Source organism: Myxine glutinosa, chromosome 12 (assembly GCF_964187855.1).
Source record: "Myxine glutinosa chromosome 12, kmMyxGlut1.1, whole genome shotgun sequence".
In the NCBI taxonomy this organism is placed as follows: Eukaryota; Metazoa; Chordata; class Myxini; order Myxiniformes; family Myxinidae; genus Myxine; species Myxine glutinosa.
In genome coordinates, this window is record NC_136272.1 from 30,378,853 (window position 1) to 30,405,136 (window position 26,284).

Sequence of the window (26,284 nt, forward strand, 5' to 3'; positions counted from 1 at the left end):
CCTTGTTTTTTGTGTTTTGTGTGTCGGTTTGTCTTTTTGTGTGATTAATGTTAGCTCTTTCACGAGCCTCGATCTTGTATACAAAAAAAAAAAAAAAAAAAAAAAAAAAAAAAAAGTCTTCATGACAGCTGTTCACCACCATCTCAGATCCCATCAAAAACCATTATCTTTTCTTCCCTCGTTAACCCCCGACCCCAAAGCCCTTCTCCACCCCAATTTCCAGTTTTTCCTTCCTGAGTGTTTCCTTCTGTATCTATCTTGTCCACCCCATGCGTATTTTCCTGTCCCCATGCCACTTCACAACCATTGTTGCCCAAGTTGTCCTCTATTTTGTCCTTAAACCCCACTGTTGGTGTCCTCCCTCTCTACCTCCTCTCTGCTGTTCCTTTTGGCCTGTTGAGTCCTGATCTGTTTGATGTTCTAGCTCTTCGACAACAAGAAAAAAAACACCATTTAACATTTGAACCCATTCCTGATCGGTGCGAGAGATTCTCCTGTAACCCTCGTATGATGATCAACATGAAGGCAAAAGTGATTGGCCGAGGCTTGTTTACGACCAGTGCCAATAACTTGGGATTGGAAAACAAGGCTGGACAATCCCAAGTACTGTAGTGCATTCCTCTGAAAGAAGCATCAGGATGAATAAGGGAAGGCAGATTTATCAGAATGTCAAAATAGATGTCAAGATGCGACATTAGTAAATAGTCCAAACGCCATACCCAGGCACCGTATCTCTGCACGGCTGATTGGCGCAGTGCAGTAGTCAGGTTGTAGTATTCGGAGCTGTGGTGAGCTTGGTGTGCTGCCCACATCAAATTAATCTCTGGGAAACAAGATCACAGACACAGACGTTCCAATACTGGGACGGTAGAAGAAAGAAGATGATAAAGGGAAGGAAGAAAAAAACAAGGAAAGGCCATTTTATGTGGCTCATCGAGCTTGCGCCACGTCTCAAGATGAGCGCTGCAGTACAATATGGATATTAACATCACATTTTAATTGCTTTTTGATTTGGTTAAGGAGCTCTGGATGACATTATTTTAGTACCCATCGTAACTTAGTGCACCACAAAGGGTGTACTCGCACATGTACGTAGGGTAGACCAGGTGGGGCAAGCGGATTATCCCGCCGTTAGTAGGCCTGACCGGGCCTTTATCGACAATTGGGGTTAGCTCGTGTTCTGTGGGGTTAAATCCGAAGTCTTAAGGATCGTTTGCCTTCAGCTCCACTACATCGCTACAATAATCTCACCATGGCCCATACGATGTGCCCAGTAGTATCCAAAATCGACGCCGAGAAACCCGAGAAGCCAAGTCCAGGGCGAGTCCCAAGGGAGATGCACGAGGCAGAAGTTGGAGAAAATGTATGTGTAGCTCACGAGCTCAATGCTCCGAACAAGCAGACTGCAGCCAGACAGAAGGACTCATTGTGTCATGTGGACAGAGGTCTGACATTATACAAATTGCACACGCCAGCATTTCTAACAAAGGTGAAAACAGAATAACGGAGCGGAAGTGTGCATTCTGCAGGAAAAAAAACTACATTTTAATCATTGATGAACGGGAAGATGTGTCATTTGAATCCAGACATTGTGAAGCATGAAGTTAATCTGTTACAATGTCTGCTGATGTTGAGTTCTACCACTGCTTCTTTGATGACCCAATCAGGCCCACCATCTGGTGCAGTAGGCTGGGATGCTGGAATTCGCCTACTCTTCATGAAAGACAACAATTAATTTGGCCAACTAATGTTAGCAGATGGGACACCCAGCTTCATGTCCATACAAGGTACGTTGTTGCACTTTGTGATGCAACAACCTGCCTTTCAAAACACTAAAACGATCGAGTTTATATTTGGGTCGGGAATCGAACCCAGGCGAGACAGCCCAAAGGTAAGTGTGCTATCTCTACAACATCCTATCAGACTGATATTTGGGTTGCTGAGCGGAATTGCGGTAACAACCTTTTAAAGTAGAGCAGTCACGAACTCAACACACGCACTGCCTCACCCCATCCCAGCCACCCTGCCCCTTGTGTTTTGTTTATTAACAATGTTACAAAATCTAACAAAAATATCTAACTCGATCGGTACCTGTGCGTTTGCGAGATGAGTCCGGCCGATATTGATGAGATTCCATCATTTATGGCATGGTAAGGTTTACCCCGGACCTGAGCCAAGAATATCTCCAAAATCAGCAGAACAGCAAAATATGGAGATGCCTGGAGAGACAATGCAGGACAAATGGTCAAACCATTGCTTCCATAATGTGGGGTTTGTGCATGTACAGGGTAACACGTTTATTTACTATATTAATCATGGTTCTGGGCCCACAAGAGAAACTACAACAGCACTCGGTAGCGCACAAACCTACACCAAGCTGAACAGTTTAAGTGTTGTATCCCACTGATAGGCTGGATCTGCATCTGGACCTGAACCAATATCTAATGGGCTTGTTTTTGTCACCTAACCAACTCATCCACCTAGTTTTGTCATAACTCGTCTACAACTTTTTGAAACACAGTATATCGTTTTGGCCGCTTCTCTCAATGGTGAAGAATCACATAAGAAATTGTAGTATCCGTCCCCGAATCTTCACCAAAATTAAATCAATTCTTCCTTGTCATATGCTCAACCTGTCCACCAATATTTTTTCCAAATCAGTCCACAACATTTTGAGATATCCTGCTCACAGACAAACAGACAGAGGTGAAAACAAAACCTCCATCCACCTTCGGTGGTGGACGTAATTAGGTTTCCTCTGCATGAAATGCAGATAATACCTTTTGTTTTTCCTAGAGTTTATTCTTTTTCTTCTGCTCTCCACATAAGCATCGGCGTTATGTCTCTTCCAACAATACGGTACGTATAGGCCTTAGGCGTTATGCCTCATCTTCGGACCGCTTAAGACAAATTAGGCCCATGTTTCTTAATACAGTAGTGTATCGTTTCAGTTGTATTGTTTTCGTAATAATAATAACAATATAGTAAATATAACAATATAATAATACTTTAATCCCAATGTCGTGAATTGAAGGTTTACGGATTGAAGCGGTGTATGGTTCATGATCAATGATGAGCGTTGTTCGGCACTAATCTACCATAATTCACCAAATGTCCGTCCGTCTGTCTGTCCGTCCCTTCGGAGGTACCGCAAAAACGGCTGAACCGATCGCAACAAAATTTTGGGTGGGTAATCCTGGGACCACCTGGAGTAAAATAGTGTTACGGATCCGGAGGACGGCACTCCCGCTAGCAAGGGGGGGGTTAATCCCCTTGTCCTGTTAAGCTGGCCGTCCGACCGGTCCTGGGGGTATCTCGCCACTCCCGGTCAGTGCTGAATAGGGTAGTAGGCCAATTCTTCCTATGACCTAAGTACCAGCGCCTTCCGGTAAGCGAGGAAATACTCCCGCCCGGGCCGCAGCGTAATGGATGGATTGCGCCGAGCGAAGCGAGCTGCGACGTGGGCCGTTAACCAAAGACTAAACCCGATTAAAAGTGGTTCGGCCAAAATCGCGCCACAGGTACTCAATTGGGAAAAGACAAAGGCGATCGGATGAGAATGAAACCAAAAGAATAAGGAGGAATAGATATTTATTAATTATTTACAGCAAACCAAAGGAAGAGAGGAACGAAAGTAATATGAAGAAGAAGAAGACACAGCGCAAATCCTTAAACAGTCTTACTTATACCCAGGACAATACAAACAGCACAAACTCACGTACACGAATGGGGATTGCAGGCAGGAATCGCTGGAAGGATGAGAGGGGCAGACGGTCCACAGAGCGGGCGGGCAGGGAGGTCCGGGGATCGCGGCACGACGTCGAGGTCCCGCTTGAACGTCCACGCTCCGGTTCAGTGGCGAAAACCCGGTCGTCAGCGCTGGTTGGTATCGCCCACGAGCGTGCCGACTCTCACACGCCGCAGGATGTTCGCGCCAAGAATGAATGTTCGGTGTTCGCTCCTCTCTCCCTCCTCTCTCTTACTCCAACTCAACTCCTCGGTTCGTGCGCCCTCACTCATCTCCGTAAGCAGTCCCTCACTCCTCCTTTTATTGCCCTCCCCGAAATCAAGCCGCGGGCTACGAGGGCACGCCTACCGGGTCGCTCACCTCGGCGCTGGTTGGTTGGTAAGGGCTCTCTGACTCCACCTTTGATGACGAGTTGGTGCCACGCCCGTGATCCAGCGGCTCCTCCCCCCTTCTTCTCCGTTCTTGGCCTTGTGCGTAATGGAGTTTTGGCGGTGTGATGCCAACAAAACAGCCCAATGCAACGGCGGCGAACGCCACCTTACTGGCACTTTAAAGAGACGATTGGGGAAGTTGAAGGGGGCCTATCTTATTTGATTGATGCAACGTAGAGTCAACTATTGGAAACACAGCCTTACCTGGCACACATAATAATGAAATAACTACGAAGAGGGCCTATGATTCGCTATGTGTTGCAATGTGGACAAACTAGGGGACGACCTTTGACCTTTACAAGAAATGGAGGTATTTACATTACAAAGGGGTATATTTACAACAATTTACACGTGCAGGGTTCTCAAAACCCTAACAATAGGCTATATTGTTTTTCCAATTTCAGCTTTGGTCTCCAGCATTTTCAGGTTTGGACTCCCGCATAACGTTATTTTCCCGGGTACCGCACAAACGGCTGCACCAATTGCAACCTGACGAATGAAAACACCCAGTTAAAAAGAATGACCTCGGACAAAGACCTTTTATATGGGCATGGGTTGAATCCCTGCTTGAGAGAATGCCAACCCCCTCCCCGCCATCACGGTCGTCTCTCCAACTCACAATCCCACGAGATATGCAGAAAGGACGACCTAAAACCAATTATCTTCTTTTTGATTCGTATATAAACATCATTAAAAGTAAATAATGACCTCGGCCAAATTTCAAACGACGTGGGTTTAATCTCTACATGAGAGAATTCCACATAGCTATTTGGGCGGTGTATAAGCTAACAGATCGCTGTCTCCATCGATCTTGCCAAGGCCGTAACACCTATCGGCTCAAAATCCTTTTAACTGTTGACTTGGTAGTTTTTACAATGAAGGAAACACGTATGGGGAGTACATAGACATAGCGATTGTGAATGTGACAGCTCTGAGGCGTCTTTCTCTTTGCATCGAATTATTCATTACATTCATTCATTTAATGATCATTACGCTCATTCTTACGCTCATTAAATGTTCATTAAACATTAAACCTTCTTTAAACGATTACGAAAATAAAAACGAAAAACATTACGAAATTACGTTCACACCGTCACATCAAACACTACCGTGAACACAAACAACGTCACCACATCGTCACAATGAAAACATCATCACAAACGTTACGTTACGTAATTCAAACCGAACACATCGAATATTGGAGAGCCCATTGCCCAAATTTGAAACGCGATGGAATAATATTTACCGATATGAACAGTGGTGTGGCTTTTATTGAAATTCTACAAATACTGCTTAGATTTTGATGATTATGCATGTGATATGATTTAACGGATGTTTATATAAATAGTTTAAAATAAAAAAAGCCTTCAATTTCTGATATTTTGCCTTTTCATTTGGGCCTCCCAATTGAAGCCCGCCCCGGGTACCGTTGCTAATCCTATTAAGCTGAGCATTAAATAGCAATTACATAGCGCATCACTGAATTGGGAACCCAAATATTTTTTAGGTCAAAAGGTCAAAGGTCAACTGAAGGTCAAACTTCTAATATCATCAATTTTCATCTGAAAAATCATCAATTTTAATCCGATTGACCCGGACCTTGATTAAGATCCTCAATTTTTATCATAATGAAATTGGCAATTTTATGTATCCATGGCAATTCACTTTGAGGGAGGGGTGGATTTTGCAAGTATCTTTCTCTGCATGACGTCTTCTTGTTTATAATTATAAAAAAAAAAAAAAAAACACTTGACATTGTGGGGCATGATGTGTAGATCAATGACAAAAAAACTCAGTTGAATCTATTTTGAATTCAGGCTGTAACACAGCAAAATGTGAAAAAAAGTCAAGGGGTGTGAATACTTTCTGAAGGCACTGTCGTTGAGAGTATCTATCCAGAAGGTGGGGAAGAGCTTTTACAGAAGATCCAAGTTGTAGTGGAGGAAGTAAAGGAACAGCTTGGAAATGTAAGCGTAAATAAAGCTGCAGGTCAGATAATAATATGCACACGAGAGTATTGAGGGAGGTGGCTTAGCAGGTAAGCGAGATATGTTAGCGGATATCTTTAGGATGTGGTGCTGTGCACACACAACTCGTTTGCCAAAAAGGTAGGCCACAACGCGTGGTACAAACGAAAGCACTTTATTACAAGCTCGCACATCAGCACTGGGCGGGCTCGACCTTCGAGCCCGCATATATGTCCCGAGGCCACGCCTTGCCCCCGGGCGTGGCCGATCGGCCGAAAGGCGGGGCATGTATCTCAGTTCCACGCCCGGACGCTCGCGCCACCCACTGGTGCGCGGAATTATTGATCATTGTGCCCGCCACAAGGAGCTCGTTGGAGTCAGGACAGGTACCAGAGGATTGATAGAGTAGCAAATGTAACATCGTTATTTAATAAAGGATCCACAGAAGAATTGGGGAATTACAGTCGACCAGTTATACTTATAGTGCAGGAGCCAAGTATCACTGGGCGTACCGCATATTGTCTCAGTCACATTCCGCCCCTCATTCCTCCAATGAAATTGCGTCGTTTTAACGGATAACATTGGTCTCGTGTTGATGTGGCGCAGGCATGATGGGCTGAATGACCACCTGCGTCATGTTTCCTTGTGTGCATCTTTAACTTTGGACTCAAGACAGTACTTTAGGCGGTGTATAATCATAAAATAATTTGATTAACTGATTGGTATATTTTAGGTAGGCTATTTGTTTTCTTCGTTACTTTATCGTCTGAAAAACCATCGAACACGTTACGAAGATTAATTAAAGCCGATTTGCGCCTGTTTAAAAGCAAATACAAAAATAAAATCCGCCATTTGTTGAAATATAAAAGTAAAACATATATTTCACACTCCATGAAACGGCTGCGTTAACTAACAAACAACGTTTTAACAAAGACTTTAACGAAACAAAAACGAAAACAGGCTATGTAAAGAGGATATTGATAATGAGCGGTGTATATGCGCAAAACGTTGTTCAATTGTCGTGAACAAAATAATACCAACGAAGTATGCACCGATTCGTCATGTAGTATCTTGCGAACGTAGATCGAATGACATTTATTATAAAAAGCGGAATCGATAAAAGGAAGGAATTTTTAAAAATCTACCTGAAGGACGTAATCAGGAACGAGATGAGTTTCGGGGAAAGAAGTTTCGTTGGGTGTGACGGCGTACAATAGGATGCGCAGTTGTCGTGTCTGGATGAACAGCTTCTCCGAAACACTCGCGTTAACATCAATATCCATGTTTATCGAATGTTCTAACAAACCTTTGATCACCTAAACCCTTTTCATTTATCGACACTACATCTAATGATCGAAGAGCAGCCAATCGTTTCCTTCGGCGCGTGTGACGTCAGAGCAGGTCATAAGCTGAAAGGTTTATTGGTGAGATTCCACGTATGCCGAAGGTCAATCTGGCTTGTTTTTTTAATTCATAAACAGGACGGAGCATTCACATTTTAAATGAGTTATTCCAGCAACTTCTGCACCAATCCGTTTTGTTTTCAAAGAAAAAGAAACTTTGTAAATAGAATATGAATATCAAAGTCTAAAAGTTAAATCTCAACGTTTTCAACTTTTCAACTCCGCCAGGTGAACTTTTTGAGATGTCATGATATTTATCGTTTTTTACCCGATCACTTAATGGTGAAGAATCACTTTAAATATATATTTTAATTCTCTGTTCCAGATCCGGAACTTCACCGAAATCGAATCAATTTTTCCTTATATACCCAACCTGTCCACCAGATTTTGTCCGAATCCGTATACAACTTTGAGATATACGTGCTCGCAGACAGACAGACGGACAGATATCCCGTGATGTTCACATTGTTTGTCAAAGTTGGGAATTTGGAATCGGCATCAACTCCACTTCATGTCTTCTACTCCCGCTACCACCTCACACCGCCTCCTCAAACAAAGCATTGTGTCGCCCCTTTGTGCACGTCTCCTCACCTCACCCTCTCAATGCTTGCACCTCATCCCACTCTCTCAAACCTTCCCCTCATCCCATCCTCTCAAACCCTCCCCCTCATCCCACCCTCTCAATGCTTGCACCTCATCCCACTCTCTCAAACCTTCCCCTCATCCCATCCTCTCAATGCTTGCACCTCACCCCATCCTCTCAAACCTTCTCCCTCACCCCATCCTCTCAAACCCTCCCCCTCATCCCACCCTCTCAATGCTTGCACCTCATCCTACTCTCTCAAACCTTCCCCCTCATCCCAGCCTCTCAATGCTTGCACCTCAACCCATCCTCTCCAACCTTCTCCCTCATCCCATCCTCTCAAACCCTCCCCTCATCCCACCCTCTCAATGCTTGCACCTCATCCCACTCTCTCAAACCTTCCTCCTCATCCCACCCTCTCAATGCTTGCACCTCAACCCATCCTCTCAAACCTTCTCCCTTCTCCCACCTTCTCAAACCTTCCCCCCTCATCCCACCCTTTCAATGCTTGCACCTCACCCCATCCTCGCAAACCTTCTCCCTCAACCCACACTTTCAATGCTTGCACCTCACCCCATCCTCACAAACCTTCTCCCTCATCCCCCCCTTTCAATGCTTGCACCTCACCCCATCCTCGGACACCTTCTCCCTCATCCCACCCTTTCAATGCTTGCACCTCACCCCATCCTTTAAAACCTTCACCCTCACCCCATCCTCGCAAACCTTCTCCCTCATCCCACCCTTTCAATGCTTGCACCTCACCCCATCCTCGCAAACCTTCTCCCTCATCCCACCCTTTCAATGCTTCCACCTCACCCCATCCTCGTTCACCTTCTCCCTCATCCCACCCTTTCAATGCTTGCACCTCACCCCATCCTTTAAAACTTTCTCCCTCACCCCATCCTCTCAAACCTTCTCCCTCATCCCCTTTCAATGTTTGCACCTCACCCCATCCTTTAAAACCTTCACCCTCACCCCATCCTCGCAAACCTTCTCCCTCATCCCACCCTTTCAATGTTTGCACCTCACCCCATCCTTTAAAACCTTCACCCTCACCCCATCCTCGCAAACCTTCTCCCTCATCCCACCCTTTCAATGTTTGCACCTCACCCCATCCTTTAAAACCTTCACCCTCACCCCATCCTCGCAAACCTTCTCCCTCATCCCACCCTTTCAATGCTTGCACCTCACCCCATCCTCGGAAACCTTCTCCCTCATCCCACCCTTTCAATGCTTGCACCTCACCCCATCCTTTAAAACCTTCACCCTCACCCCATCCTCGCAAACCTGCTCCCTCATCCCCTTTCAATGTTTGCACCTCACCCCATCCTTTAAAACCTTCACCCTCACCCCATCCTCTACCTATGGCATCCAGGGCAAATTCCACTCTTGGACTACCGACTTCCTCCAGTCTCGAAGCTAACGTGTGATTCTCAATGGAACCCTTTCATCTCCTCTCCCTGTCAAAGCTGGAGTACCCCAATGGGGTGTGTTCAAGGCCCTATCCTACCACTAATCTTCATCAACGATCCCTCTAATTCCCTGGAAAATCCTGTTTCTCCGTTTGCTGATGGCTCCACCCTCTGCCATGACATCCTTCAGACAGGAAGACAGCAGCCTCTTCCCTCTGTTCAGATATTGATGGAATCACAAGCTGGTCAAACACTTGGAATATGTCTTTCAATCCTGACAAATCTCACTATCTCTCTCCAAAAGGACCATCTGGCAAATTCTGGCAAACCCTCCCATCTACTTTCCCAACAATCCTCTTGAGGAAGACCAGTCATTCAAACTCCTGGGTGTCACTATCAGCCATGATCTTTCTTGGGTAAACCAATTCAAAGTTTGCCTCCGAAGCCAGCTGCCGACGGGGCATCCTCCGTTGTACAAAGTCTTCCTTGGCTCACCTGCACCCTGATCTTTCTGGAAGGCTTTCGCCCACAGCTTGAGGTGCGGATGAAACTCTACTCTGGGATGTCACCCCTGACTCATACCTTATCAGCTTGAGGCCTTGGAAACCAAGGTCTTCACGGTCACTGGAATCTCCTGCCATGAAGATGAGTCTATGGGCATATCATATCTCTTTACCTTCACAGACAGATCAATGGTCTCAGTCTTCTTTCACTTCCGCTCTGGGCTTGCAACCCTCAATCTCATTCTTCCCCAAATCTCATTCCTCTGAACAAATTTCGAGTCTTTTCCTTCCTGTTTCGAGTTTGCTTCTGTATCCATATTGTCCACCATGTGCATCGTCCCTCACCCCTCTACACATCCTCATTTATCCCTCTCCCCCTCATTCCTCCACACATTCCGTATTCATCCCTCTCCCCTCATTCCTTATTCATCCCCCTCCCCTCATTTATCCCTCTCCCCTCATTCCTCCACACATTCCTTATTCATCCCTCTCCCCTTATTCCTTATTCATCCCCCTCCCCTCATTCCTCATTTATCCCTCTCCCCTCATTCCTCATTTATCCCTCTCCCCTCATTCCTCCACACATTCCGTATTCATCCCTCTCCCCTCATTCCTTATTCATCCCCCTCCCCTCATTTATCCCTCTCCCCCTCATTCCTCCACACATTCCGTATTCATCCCTCTCCCCTCATTCCTTATTCATCCCCCTCCCCTCATTTATCCCTCTCCCCTCATTCCTCCACACATTCCTTATTCATCCCTCTCCCCTCATTCCTTATTCATCCCCCTCCCCTCATTCCTCATTTATCCCTCTCCCCTCATTGCTCCACACATCCCTTATTCATCCCTCTCCCCTCATTCCTTATTCATCCCCCTCCCCTCATTCCTTATTCATCCCTCTCTCCTCATTCCTTATTCATCCCTCTCCCCTCATTCCTTATTCATCCCCCTCCCCTCATTCCTTATTCATCCCTCTCCCTCTCATTCCTTATTCATCCCCCTCCCCTCATTCCTTATTCATCCCTCTCTCCTCATTCCTTATTCATCCCCCTCCCCTCATTCCTTATTCATCCCTCTCTCCTCATTCCTTATTCATCCCTCTCCCTCTCATTCCTTATTCATCCCCTCCCCTCATTCCTTATTCATCCCTCTCTCCTCATTCCTTATTCATCCCTCTCCCCTCATTCCTCCACACATTCCTTATCCATCCCTCTCCCTCTCATTCCTTATTCATCCCCCTCCCCTCATTCCTCCACACATTCCTTATCCATCCCTCTCCCTCTCATTCCTTATTCATCCCTCTCCCCTCATTCCTTATTCATCCCCCTCCCCTCATTCCTTATTCATCCCCCTCCCCTCATTCCTCCACACATTCCTTATTCATCCCTCTCCCCTCATTCCTTATTCATCCCTCTCCCCTCATTCCTCCACACATTCCTTATTCATCCCCCTCCCCTCATTCCTTATTCATCCCCCTCCCCTCATTCCTTATTCATCCCCCTCCCCTCATTCCTTATTCATCCCTCTCCCCTCATTCCTCCACACATTCCTTATTCATCCCCCTCCCCTCATTCCTTATTCATCCCCCTCCCCTCATTCCTTATTCATCCCCCTCCCCTCATTCCTTATTCATCCCCCTCCCCTCATTCCTTATTCATCCCCCTCCCCTCATTCCTCATTTATCCCTCACCCCTCATTGCTCCACACATCCCTTATTCATCTCTCTCCCCTCATTCCTTATTCATCCCCCTCCCCTCATTCCTTATTCATCCCTCTCTCCTCATTCCTTATTCATCCCTCTCCCCTCATTCCTTATTCATCCCCCTCCCCTCATTCCTTATTCATCCTCTCCCTCTCATTCCTTATTCATCCCCCTCCCCTCATTCCTTATTCATCCCTCTCTCCTCATTCCTTATTCATCCCCCTCCCCTCATTCCTTATTCATCCCTCTCTCCTCATTCCTTATTCATCCCTCTCCCTCTCATTCCTTATTAATCCCCTCCCCTCATTCCTTATTCATCCCTCTCTCCTCATTCCTTATTCATCCCTCTCCCCTCATTCCTCCACACATTCCTTATCCATCCCTCTCCCTCTCATTCCTTATTCATCCCCCTCCCCTCATTCCTCCACACATTCCTTATCCATCCCTCTCCCTCTCATTCCTTATTCATCCCCCTCCCCTCATTCCTTATTCATCCCCCTCCCCTCATTCCTTATTCATCCCCCTCCCCTCATTCCTTATTCATCCCCCTCCCCTCATTCCTCCACACATTCCTTATTCATCCCTCTCCCCTCATTCCTTATTCATCCCTCTCCCCTCATTCCTCCACACATTCCTTATTCATCCCCCTCCCCTCATTCCTCCCCTCATTCCTTATTCATCCCCCTCCCCTCATTCCTTATTCATCCCCCTCCCCTCATTCCTTATTCATCCCTCTCCCCTCATTCCTCCACACATTCCTTATTCATCCCCCTCCCCTCATTCCTTATTCATCCCCCTCCCCTCATTCCTTATTCATCCCCCTCCCCTCATTCCTTATTCATCCCCCTCCCCTCATTCCTTATTCATCCCCCTCCCCTCATTCCTTATTCATCCCTCTCTCCTCATTCCTTATTCATCCCCCTCACCTCATCCCTTATTCATCCCCCTCCCCTCATTCCTTATTCATCCCTCTCCCCTCATTCCTCCACACATTCCTTATCCATCCCTCTCCCTCTCATTCCTTATTCATCCCCCTCCCCTCATTCCTTATTCATCCCTCTCTCCTCATTCCTTATTCATCCCTCTCCCCTCATTCCTTATTCATCCCTCTCCCTCATTCCTCCACACATTCCTTATCCATCCCTCTCCCTCTCATTCCTTATTCATCCCCCTCCCCTCATTCCTTATTCATCCCCCTCTCCTCATTCCTTATTCATCCCTCTCCCCTCATTCCTTATTCATCCCTCTCCCCTCATTCCTCCACACATTCCTTATCCATCCCTCTCCCTCTCATTCCTTATTCATCCCCCTCCCCTCATTCCTTATTCATCCCCCTCTCCTCATTCCTTATCCATCCCCCTCCCCTCATTCCTTATTCATCCCTCTCCCTCTCATTCCTTATTCATCCCCCTCCCCTCATTCCTTATTCATCCCTCTCCCCTCATTCCTTATTCATCCCTCTCCCCTCATTCCTTATTCATCCCTCTCCCTCATTCCTTATCCATCCCTCTCCCTCTCATTCCTTATTCATCCCCCTCCCCTCATTCCTTATTCATCCCCCTCTCCTCATTCCTTATTCATCCCTCTCCCCTCATTCCTTATTCATCCCTCTCCCTCATTCCTCCACACATTCCTTATCCATCCCTCTCCCTCCTTATTCATCCCCCTCCCCTCATTCCTTATCCATCCCTCTTCCTCTCATTCCTCCACACATTCCTTATTCATCCCTCTCCCTCTCATTCCTCCACACATTCCTTATTCATCCCTCTCCCTCTCATTCCTCCACACATTCCTTATCCATCCCTCTCCCTCTCATTCCTCCACACATTCCTTATTCATCCCTCTCCCTCTCATTCCTCCACACATTCCTTATCCATCCCTCTCCCTCTCATTCCTCCACACATTCCTTATCCATCCCTCTCCCTCTCATTCCTTATCCATCCCTCTCCCTCTCATTCCTCCACACATTCCTTATCCATCCCTCTTCCTCTATTTTGTGACTCAGGCCTGCTGTTGTTGACCACCCCCCCCCCATCCCATCCCCTTTACTGCTCCTTTTGTTCTGTTGACTTCTGATCCGCTTTTTGTTCTAGTTCTTCCACAAATCTTGACTTTGTATACAAAAATAAGAAGAAAAGCCAATGCAATTGGTAAGCAGCAATGCTCGGAGCTGTTAAAATTAAGTGCAAATTGTTGAGGAAAGTTCCAAGAAAGTGGAAATGGGACTTTTAATTTGGGAGCGACAAAGAAATTCAACAATTGGATCGCACCTGATTCACCTTCATAGTGAGCAATATGGAGGCTTTCCTTCATCAAACATGGGAGAGCCAACCCTCACAAACCACGTAGAAAGAAAAATACAATCACGAGGCAAATATGAAAGCGGACAACAAGCGTTTTGTGATTTTGCATCTTTTACAATGAAAACGACTTCAATGACAATTAGGAACTGGGGCAACAAATAATTACAATTCAAGCAGAATCTGTGCGAAGTACAAATCAAACATTTTTTTATTTTTACAGGTTTTAAGTTTCATGAAGGAGCTCTTACAATAGATGCAGACAGACATTGGACAACACTGAACTAGGCTTCAGACAAACACAGCAGGTGACCTTGGGGGAAGTGACATAACCCCCGAGTGCATTCTGGATCTGGCACGCCATCTTGTGACATTTTTATATTCGCAGTCAGTCGGGCCAATTAAGATATCTTCCCACCTACCCCCTCCCATTCCCTTCTTCACACCTTACATGGCATGCCAACACATGGAGTTTGCCTGTGCTCCATCCTCTAAAGCAGTGTTTCTCAAATGGTGGCTAAATGATCCCCAAGGGGGTCACGAGTGGGTTTCTGGAGGGGTCGCGAACTGTCTGCGCCAAGTAGTTTCACAAAACCTAGTGATGTTCCCAACGACCTACGAATGTGAACTTGCGTTCTCAAGCTTAGTAGTGATAAAAAGTAAACCCAGAAACAGGCTGATCGATGTTGAGGGTGAGCTTCGATGTTCGCCGAGTAAGACGAGTCCCAAATCTGACGTGTGCAAAAAGGAAATAGAAATGGCCCAGGTTCCAGACTTTTTGTTGTCCCCCGTCGCACCGAGGAGCGAAAGGGGGACTATGGTTTTCTCGTCCGTCCGTGCGTGCGGGCATGCGTGCGTGCTTAAGCGAAGGACCGCCTTCGAATTTGATGTGTGGGTGCAACCCACGTCAAAATCCAAGATGGCCGCCGCCATGTATGTCTGATGCCATGTATGTCTGAACCTTGTGAGCTGAATATCTTGAAAAATAAGCGAAGTACCAACTTCTAATCTGGTGAGTGGGTGTATCTAGGCACAAGGAAGAACGCTATTGAAAATTGTGTCGCCACGTCAAAATCCAAGATGGCCACCACCATATATATGTCTGAACCTTGTGAGCGAAATATCTTGAAAAATAAGCGAAGTACCAACTTATAATCTGGTGTGTGGGTGTATCTAGGCATAAGGAAGAACCCTATTGAAAATTGGGTCGCCACGTCAAAATCCAAGATGGCCGCCTTGCGTCTTCCACTTTGTCAACTCGCATCACTTCACCGACGGGGGACCTAGACGTAACGCTTGTTACTCCTGTATTTAGGGTTGGCACTAATGGGCCCTGTCCAGTTTTCCCCACCTGGGTTAAAAAAAAACACGAATAAATCCAGTACTTTCCCCATTAATGTTTTTTTTTTCAAAATGCCATCCCTGTTTTTTTTATTTATATTTAACTATTTTGGGGATAAAAGGTGGTCACGGAGACTAAATACCAGGCAGAATTGGCGGGTCAGCTGGGAAATCCGGCTGAGAAACACTGCTCTAAAGCAAGGAAGCAGCACATACCATTTTAAAGTATTTGATACAACTCGGCCGGGGTTCGAACTGTCGACGTCCCAGACTCGGAGCAGACAATCGACCATTATCCCACCGCATCTGGTGCCATAAAAAAACAATTCTGTTGTGAAAATATCAGGTGGCAAATACAACCAGCAGAAAGGAAAAATTCAATCCAGAGCAATCTGTAATTGGTTTTTGAAACTGCCTTGGGGGTCATTTTCTATATACAGACTTGGCATTTAATATGGAATTTTTTTTTTTTCTTGACTTGGGTTTACTTTCTTAACTCAGTATATCAATCTGGTGAGTTTCTTTTACACTTTGGTGATTTATTTGTTAAAATAACCATGTCACTGATTGTCTGTCACAGCAAGAAGTCAACAACAGGATTATATCACAGGTGGCGTGGCAAAATGTACGGACAGGTGCATTTGATGATTGGCTTCACAGTCGGGTAACCAAGGGTTGTTGCGTTCTGTATGAGTGGAAAACAACTGCTGCACGTCTCCAAAAGTTATTGCCGCTTCCTCTGGAGATGGTCCGTCAACTCCACAATGCTGTTTGTCATGGAGTGGTGGCTTTACGAAATTACGGCATGAAACAGCATGCTATTGCTCGGCAGTATGGCATCACTCAAGGTCAGGTGTCAAAGATCCTGAAACAAAATGCTCAGAGGGGTGTCCCTACTCCAATACCGAGGCCAGGACGTCCCCGCAGAACCACAAGGAGGGATGATCGCCAGCTGCACCGGTTAGTCCGCAATGGCCGTACCAAGTCAGCTAATCGGCTTGGGGCTGAGTGGCAGCAACTAAAAAATGTGCCTGTATCCAGAAGGCTAGTCAACCAACGACTGGTTCAAGCAGGCTATCGTGCCAGGCGTCCCCTGAGAAAGCCACGCCTGACCAGACAACACCACCAGCGCCGATTGCAGTGGGCCAGAGAGCACCGTCAATGGCAGCCAGGACACTGGAATCACGTGATCCACAGTGACGAGTCTAGATTTCTGGTCTATCGTCAAGATGGCCACGTCCGATTGCACAGACAAGTGCATGAAGCCTACAACAAAGATTGTATAGTGCCAAGAGTCCAAGCTGGAGGTGGTGGGTTGACCGTTTGGGCTGCTTTTCATGCAGGGGGCAAAACTGACCTGGTTGTTCTGAATGGAAACCTGAACCAGTTCAAGTACAGGGCCATTCTGGAAGAAACATTGCTTCCATTTGCTCGTGCAGCCTTTCGAGGAAACTTTGTCTTCCAAGATGACAATGCACGGCGTCATCGTGCTTACATGATCCAACACTTTCTTGCTGACCGTGGTGTAGAGCATATGGAGTGGCCTGCCATGTCCCCGGATATGAATCCGATAGAGAACTTGTGGGCAGAATTAACGCGTCAAATCGACCACTTGGACCAGCAGCCGGCCTCTGTGCGTGAATTGCAGCAGGCTATTGTCACTGCATGGCAAGCGATTCCTGTCCAAACCTTGGCAAATCTCGTGAACAGCATGCCTCAACGTGTACGTGCTCTCCTGAATGCTCGTGGGGGTTACACGAAGTACTGAACTGTAATTTTACTGTCCGTAATCCCAGTCGTAATTTAACTTTTGTTTTTGTTTAAAATTTTTTTGGCTAATGTGCAAAATAAAGAGATACTTCTGGAAAACGTACAGAAGTTTAACACGGTACTGTCCATGAATTGAGTTCGATATCAGTTTACATCACTTTCAAGGATCAATTTATTTGTTTCGAAATGTCAAATGTCGTTTTTGTTTCTTTTAAAGGTCACATTAACAAAATCTAGAATAATTTCAACATAATTCCAATGAACTTTTGGTTAGATGTCATCTTGAAAAGTAAGTTCACCCCCACAAAAAAAATATTCCATATTAAATGCCAAGTCTGTATATAAAAAGAAAGAATCAGAACCTCATCTACATAGTTATCAAGGACACAAATGGATGGATATTTTACTACTTCCTGGAACACATGTTGCAACAGACTGATCTTCTGCATGACATATGGTGTGTGCATTGGCCCTAACACACACTAATTTCCCACGTGTATAGAAATAATATATGGTCCCTCGTCCAATCTTGTGTGGATAATTACAGTACATCACCTTACACTTTCCCCCCTCATTTCCATCCCCAGGTGTACATATCAAAACCAAAGCGACACAAGCTTTTCGTCATCTTGATTTGTGATTTTGTAACCAGTTCAAGCAAAGTGCCCACAATGTATTGAACAACACTTGACCAAGATGTAGTTACTGTAAAAACTGTGAACGTTACCAAAAAAACAAAAAATATATATATATATCTGCGCTATTTACCGATTTCTCCAAACTTGAAGTCAGAGCTTGAGCTTCATGTAATAGTTTTCCCACAGAAAAGAATCAGAGCCTCAAATAAATAAATACAGTACATTTTAAAATCACATGCCATTTACACGACATCAGATAGGTCGACGTCACTGTATTACATACGTACTAAAAACAAAGGTCCAAATAATGATAATACAACAGTTGCAGACAATCCACAGGTGAATCACTTATTTTCTGTTTGCCGATCAATTGTAAAGTAAGCACATTCAAGGTAAAAAGCAGCAACATGGCTCCATATTTGTAACAATATATATTATATACACGATAGCTGGTAAGAAATGTACAACAAGGACTCGAAAAATCATTTACGCCCATTCGTCTTATTCAATCGCCTACATGGAAAAACATATTGTCGTGCGCGCGAGGATGAACCTGGAAACTTCAGTGTCAAAAAAAAAAACCGTTCTTCTTTTGGGCCTTGCTTGGTTTGGGACAAGCTCAATCAGCCGTTTGAAGCCCATATCTGCATTCTGTAAACAGAGGTCACATCATGTTAAATTGCCAAAATTTTTAGGACAAAATGTACAACTTATAGTCTTCAAGTAATGAGCTCAACTTCCGGTTTGAAATTAAATAACGATGCAAATAAAATAAGGGTTTGCATTGTTTGACAAGGTACCGTGCGTTACAAAATGCTTTCCCACCGTTAATGAAACTCATCTTCAAGAATGAAACATCAAGATTAAAAGTAATCATTAAAAATGAAACATCATCAAAAATGAAATGTCAAACTTTAAAACTCATCAATATTGAAACTCATTATAAAAATTTGTTGTGTTAAAAGTTTAGTTAACCCAAGCAAGGCATTCCGAGCGCACAAGTCTGCCGAGACAGTTTCAATGACTAAGAGGCACAATCCTGGATGGGTTGTCACTCTAAGGTAGGATACTCGAATGGCTTAATTCCCAGAGCTGGTACTAATTTTTCTGACCTCGGAAGGATGACAGACTGAGTCAACCCACCTGGTTTTAATTAACGACATGACCTAACTCAGGAATTTAATATCAGGCCAGGTACCTTAACCGTTAAGCTGCCACCAAGCTTAACCCAGGCAACATTTCCTTAAAATACTCAGTTGGACTCATTATGGTAAAATCATGGTATGGCGGTTGCCTCATGGTGAAGACACAGGCCTGACATATTCCAGAAGGTATGGAATTGCATTCAAGTGATGATATCAGTACTATTGATTCAAATTTAGCTTCTGAAAAGCAGGGTGGTCTCAGTTGAAATATAAAACTCACTATCGGATTGGCAATTAAAACCCATGCAGTTCACCAATGACCTGAAAGGAGGAAACAATATTTGCCCTGTGCTGACCGTTCTGGTCTATATATGGGACTAGACTATGCATTGTGGTTAATGCATAATGCTCCAATGGCGACTTTGGTGTTAATATGTCTGGGTGTTAATATGCTATTAACTGAAAATAGTATCAATAACAAAAAAAAACAATGAAATTGAAATTATCAGAAAGAATCATGCACTTGATCTGCACATGCACAGTGCACAAATTTTTTTTTTTACAGCCAGAGATATTCTTCTATACAAGACTAGCCAAATGCATCCGGCGTTGCCCGGGTTCTTTTTGAATGAATTTACTACTATAATTCAGCTTTTACTCGTGGCCATAGAAGATTGACTACTATAATTCAGCTCAGCTTTTAATTGTGGAATGGGCCCAGCCCGACCGGCCTCGCCACCTAGCCTATAACCTTCCTGGGGCCCGTCCCGACATTTTTAGTTCTTTTTGAATGGATTTACTACTATAATTCAGCTTTTGCTCGTGGCCGTAGAATATTTACTATAATTCAGCTCAGCATTCAATTGTGAAATAGGCCCAGCCTGGCCGAGGCAGCCTCGACCGGCCTCGCCACCTAGCCTATAACCTTCCCGGGGCCCATCCTGACATTTTTTGTTTTAGAGGTTTCCTCCTATCTTTCACCGTTCAGGAGATAAGCGCATGCAGACAAACAAACAAACAAAAACTTTCTTTTATATATATACAGTCATGTGAAAAAGTAAGTACACCCCATGTAAAGTTTTGACTTTTTCAACATATTTCAACATACAGCTATTTGATCTTCATTTCAACAATATTGACAGATAAAGGTGATATAATATAACAAATATCATTAAACATTTACATTTTGTAGTCCATTGTATAATTTAAATAAACATGAATGCAAATTTCGCATGTGGAAAAAGTAAGTACACCCTTGGCTCTAATAGGTGGTGTTGCCCCCTTTGGCAGAAACAGCCTCAAGTAGGCGTTTCTTATAACTGTCTGCCAGTCTCTGACATCGACTGGGAGAAATTTTTGCCCACTCCTCCATGCAGTATTATTTCAGCTGTGTGATGTTTGAGAGGTTTCTTGCATGCACAGCTCGTTTCAAATCCCCCCACAACATCTCGATGGGATTTAAATCCGGGCTTTGACTTAGCCATTCCAGAACCCTCCATTTCTTTCTTTTCAGCCATTCCTTGGTAGATTTACTGGTATGATTAGGGTCCTTGTCATCTTGCAAGTTCCACCTTCGGTTGAGCTTCAACTTTCCGACAGATGGCCTCACATTATCCTCAAGCACCCTCTGGTACAATGAAGAATTCATAGTGGATTATATGATGGTGAGCTGCCCAGGCCCTGATGCAGCAAACCTGCCCCAAACCATAATATTTCCACCACCATGCTTTACAGTTGGTATCAGGTTCTTGTGGTCAAATGCTGTCTTTGGTTTTCGCCAAACATGTCTTCTGGTACTGTCGCCAAATAGCTCTACCTCTGACTCATCTGTCCAGGGCACATTGTTCCAGAAGTGCTGATCTTTGCCTAGGTGTTCATTCGCAAACTTTAGTCTTGCCCTGATGTTCTTTCTGAAGGGCAAAGGTTTCCTCCTGGCACACCTCCCATGTAGATCAAAATTGTGCAGCCTCTTTCTAATGGTAGACTCGTGCACTTTGACATCAACAGTGGCAAGAGCTACCTGTAGGTCCCGTGATGACATTCTGGGGTTCTTAGAGACTTCTTTCAGCATCTTGCGGTCTGCTCTCGGGCTGAACTTGCTGGGGGGGCCTGGCCTGAAGAAGTTGGCAGTTGTTTGGAATCTTCTCCACTTGTAGATGATCTTCCGGACAGTCGAATGATTGATTTCAAATTGTTTGGAGATCTTTTTAAATCCCTTCCCAGACTCGTAGGCATCTATAACCTTCTTTCTGAAGGCCTCAGAGAGCTCTTTTGACCTAGGCATGGTGACGCCGCACACTTCAACAACAAAGAGCAAATCAAACTAAATGTCTCAGGTTTAAATAAGACTGGTTCCTCCAAGATCCTCTCTAACGATGTTCTGATCATTTGCACCTGAGCTGGTGCACCTGATACTAATTTTAGGTATTTGAAGTAGTGATAAATGTAGGGGTGTACTTACTTTTTCCACATGCGAAATTTGTATTTATGTTTATTTAAATTATACAATGGACTACAAAATGTAAATGTTTCATGATATTTGTTATATTATATCACCTTTATGTATCAATATTGTTGAAATGAAGATCAAACAGCTGTATGTTGAAATATGTTGAAAAAGTCAAAACTTTACATGGGGTGTACTTAGTTTTTCAAGTGACTGTCGATAGAGTGTCATGGAAGAGCGAGGTGATGGAGGGTCAAAATAGGCAGCAGACAGAGTGTGGGGCAACAAGTATCCACATAACAAGACAATTAATTAGTAGCAAATGGGGAGAAAGAGGAGGAAAGGAAACACTGCAGCCTGCAACTAGAACGGCACTCAGTAGAGGGCATACCTCTGCCTGGTTGGCCATATCACTCAATGGTGAAGAATGAATCACTTAAAAAATGCTACTAGCTGCATCCGGATCTGGATCTTCACCAAAATTGAATCGATTCGTCCTTGTCACACACACAACCTGTCCAACAAGTTTCGTCCAAATCCATCTCTAACTTTTTGAGATATCCTGCTATGTATCGTTTTTGTCCCTATCTCCCAATGGCGAAGAATCACTTAAAACATTTTACTAGCCGGATCCGAATCCGGATCTTCACCAAAATCTAACTATTTCCTCGTTGTCACAAACGCTACATCTCTGCCAAATTTCGTCCGAATCCGTCCACAACTTTGAGATATTTTGTTCACAAACGGACAGACAAACAGACAGACGGGGGTGAAAACATAACCTCCATCCACCTTTGGTGGCGGAAGTAAAAAGAAGATTGGGTAGGGTTCATAGGGGTAGAAAATATCATGAGTATGTGAGGTGGTGGTGCACCGCCTGCTTGAAGCCCTGAATGGAAAAAAGGCATTTGACAGCCTCAGGAAGATATTATAGGTGGTGGACAATAAGCATGGATTTTGGGAGTTTAACCTTTGTGAGTTCCTGGATGACTATGACCCTGGTTACACCAAACCTATTGTTTCATATCCAAGCTCCCAGTGTACTTTCCTCGAATGGGACTGCGTCAACAATCCCAGAAGTCATAAGCAAGTTTAAGCCGTTAAGTTGCAAAAACAAGAACAAATACAAAACAATAACCAAATGCAACAATTATATTTCCAAGATAAACCATTTAAAATTCCTAACAAGGACCGAGCTGAATCAACTTTTAATATTTTTCAAGCGATACGTACATTAAGAAAAAAAACAATTCTGCGCATGACACACCAACAGGTGGGGCGATTCATTCCTGCCATGCAGACGAACAGATCTGCTAATGAAAATTATTTGCTCTGAATAATGAGGTGAAACGAGTGACTGCAGATGAGCAAGGTAATGAAAAGGTGAGGATTACCAAGCAGAGTGACCTTCGAGTTAACGAGGCTTTTCTCAGCAGGTGTCTTCAAGTGAAAGTTTTTCCTTCTCCGAGGGCTGTGTGTGAACCTGGGCCTTGTGCAGAGGAGCCACATAGCGTTTGTCCATGATCGTGCGATTGAAAAACCCACACTGGTGAAGGCAAAGCACAGTATGGCATGAGACAAGTTTACAGAACAAACACAGTACACGATGGTATGTTATGGTACTCGATTTAGTTTGACCTGTGCTGATTCGATACAATCACTTGTTTCCATTATCAACAAACCCAAGAGGTTTGGGTCTACTCAGACCATGGCCAAGGAAGAATACAAAAACCATGCATAATAAAGTTCAGCTAAAGCAGAAGGGATGTTGTTCTGATATCAATTCACCAATCACGTCTCTCACCCATAATTGGAGGGAATAACCAATCAGATTTAACCGAAACAATTACCCCAGGTGGCTAGTGTTTCAATACATTAACCCCCATGCTCTTCCAACCAAAGAAAACTGCATAAAGCAAACAAGAGAAGTTACACAAGGTAAGCCTGGTGCTGTTTCATACCCTACACATGTTCCTCTACAACTGCAGACATTCTCAAGTCGTACATACAAGAGAATCCCAATGCTATATTCCCCCCTCAGCCACCGGACCAGTTTCATCACTTGTTGGCGAGTCATCAGCAACAGCGTAGACAGAAACGCGCACCTCCGATGCTCTCAAGCATATACCATGCGCAATGGCAATAGCAGTCAACATATAAATACCAAGATAAATAATCACATCTATCATTGACATATAAATAATCACATCTATCACCCGTAATTAAAGGGAATAACCAATCAGGTCTCACCGAATCAATTCCTACAGGTGGCTCGGATTTCAAAAAAAATTAACCCCCATGCTCTTTCAGTCAAAGAAAGCTGCATAAAGCTATGCAATATATATTGCCCTCCATAAGTATTGGAACAGTTAAGTATAGTCAGTTAAGTTAAGTTAAGTTAAGTTAAGTACTCCATAAGTTAAGTTAAGAACAGAACAGTATACAAAAAAAAAAAAAAAAAAAAAAGTCAAATTTGAACAGTTCCCTATCTGCTTCTTTCCTCTCACAGGCACGGTAAATCAACCCTGGGAAGAAAGATTCGGCCAGAGGTGAGTGTTGTAGACGGCGTCCGTGGTCTTTTGATGGACACACCCACCGGCTTTTTGGAGTTATCCGGGCTACGTGTACATATATATATATATACACACACACACACACACACACACACACACACACACACACACACACACACACACACACACACACACACACACACACACACACACACACACACACACCAAGTAAGGATTTGCAGTTGGGAATATTGTAATTGTCCACAATATCCCTCAATAAATCGAGACAAAGTTTCAGTCAACAACACCAATACTGTGCATCTGCTGACTTTCATCACCATTATCTTCCTACCATATAAATACTACATGCGGAGGGAGTCAGATGCGAGGGGGAATGGGCCAATTTGGACAACCAATCACAAAGCTGTGTTGCATGATCTCGTGACCGCGTCATATGGGTGTGCACCATAGACCCTGTGACACTTTGGAGGTGTGTTGTGCTTCTTTGTGCCATCATGGCTTGTGATACTTGGCTGAGTGATGTGACAATGTGCCTTGGTCCAACAATAACAACTCACAAATTTCCTTGTGTAACATCGTTAAGAACGGGAAGAAAGGGGAAGAGGAAGACAGTTTGGAGAGGGGGGGGGGGGGTCGAGGTGCTGAGATGGGGGGGGGGGGAGGGAGGAAGGTGGGCAGAGGACTTAGGATCTGAAGAGGGATTAAGAACGTGAAGAAAGGGGGAGGAAGGACAGAGAGTTGGAGTGGGAGGTGGGGCAGAGAGTTGTGAGAGGAAGGTGGAAGTGTGGGGAGGGGGGGGGGGGGAGGTGTTGTGAGTCGAGGACAAGAAGAACGGGGAAGGGGAGGACAGAGATTTTCAGGTGGAGGGGGGGGGGGAGGGGGGGAGAGTGGGGGTAGAGAATTAAGATAGAGTTGGGAGAGGGAGGTTGAGGCATTGGGAGTGGGTGGCGGCTAAGGACTTGGGGTTTGGAGGGGGGACTGAGGTATTGAGGGAGGTTGAGGCATTGTGAGTGGGTGGCAGTTCGGGGTTGGGAGGGGGGATTGAGGTAAATTCCCTTACTTTTATAATATGCACGGCATATTTTATTATGACTTGTAATGCAGGCTTCCACCAGGTGGTGCTATATGACATGTATTTACATACACAATTGGGGTCTTCCCATTCCTCCACCCCAATTTTTTTTCAACTTTCATTCCAACTCATTCTTTCAAGCAGATCAGGGGTGCAAAAAAGTAAAACAAACACACAAACATTATAACATTATAATATGACAATTACTAACATAAGATTTATATTGTTTTGATGCAGAGAATTGGGCTGTTTTATTATGACTTATAATATCCCCTCATATCCAGAACAACATTATACGATACACATTTACATGGAGAATTGGGGTGCTTCCCCCCAATCTGAATGCTGGGCATATTTTTTTTAACCATCTACAACTTTGAACCCTGCCGTCAGACCCAGTTCTGATGCGGCGCCTCCGAGCTGTGTTAGTCGCAGGAAAAATGCAAGGAAACGAACACGGTACTTTTGCGAAGGAGGAGCTATCTACAAGTCCTGTCAATATTCCCATACTCCTCTATCTCCAATGCATCTGGGTATCTTACTATAATTCACCAAATGTCCGTCAGTCTGTCTGTCTGTCTGTCTGTCTGTCTGTCTGTCTGTCCGTCCGTCCGTTCGTTCGTTCGTTCGAAGGTACCGCAAAAACGGCTGAACCGATCGCAACGATATTTTGGGTGGGTAATCCTGGGATCCGCTGGAGTAAAATAGGCTATATTGTTTGTCCAATTTCAGCTTTGGTCTCCAGCATTCTCAGGTTTGCACTCCCGCATAACGTTCGCTTCGCATCGCAGTGACGGCGAGCACCGACATGGCGGCTGTAAGATTAACGTGTATGTACATCTGATTACTTGATAAACGTACCAGAGAAGACACCGTTTGGGCAATGGGCTCTCCAATATTCGATGTGTTCACGGTTTGAATTACGTAACGTAACGTTTGTGACGATGTTGTGACGATGTTTGTGTTCACGGTAGTGTTTGATGTGACGGTGTGAACGTAATTTCGTAATGTTTTTAGTTTTTATTTTCGTAATCGTTTAATGAACGTTTAATGTTTAATGAACGTTTAATGAGCGTAAGAATAATGTTTAATGATCATTAAATGAATGAATGTAATGAATAATGCCATGGCGTCGCGTTGGCAGCAGTGACAATATAAAAATGTTTGCCAAGAACTTCAAAGAGAGAAAAAGGAACTTTTATCAGCAATGTCGTCTATCCTGAAGTTCGAAGCTGAAGAAGAGGTACAAAATCATTCCATTTTTTTCCCTAAAGAAAAGCGTACAGTTG

At 44.5% G+C, this 26,284-nt stretch overlaps 2 protein-coding genes across 3 annotated transcripts in view; both read right to left on the minus strand.

The window, feature by feature from the left end:
- The window catches only part of AGMO (alkylglycerol monooxygenase), a 53,075-nt gene extending 44,796 nt beyond the window's left edge, over nt 1-8,279 (minus strand). For both annotated transcript variants that reach the window (XR_013621080.1, XM_068132855.2), the window contains exons 1-4: nt 7,292-8,279; nt 2,092-2,219; nt 1,252-1,403; nt 720-823 (exon numbers count right to left, since the gene is read on the minus strand). Coding sequence is in view for 1 of the 2 variants with exons in the window: in XM_068132855.2 (XP_067988956.2) it covers nt 720-823; nt 1,252-1,403; nt 2,092-2,219; nt 7,292-7,429 (522 nt within the window). In the remaining variant the exon portion in view is untranslated. The remainder of the gene's footprint in view (nt 1-719; nt 824-1,251; nt 1,404-2,091; nt 2,220-7,291) is intronic.
- Nucleotides 8,280-14,231: 5,952 nt separating this feature from the next.
- LOC137415488 (integrin alpha-6) overlaps nt 14,232-26,284 on the minus strand; it is a 137,413-nt gene continuing 125,360 nt past the window's right edge. The window contains exons 25-26 of the mRNA XM_078766677.1: nt 22,784-22,935; nt 14,232-18,449 (exon numbers count right to left, since the gene is read on the minus strand). Coding sequence (XP_078622803.1) covers nt 22,819-22,935 — 117 coding nt within the window. The 3' untranslated portion in view covers nt 14,232-18,449; nt 22,784-22,818. The remainder of the gene's footprint in view (nt 18,450-22,783; nt 22,936-26,284) is intronic.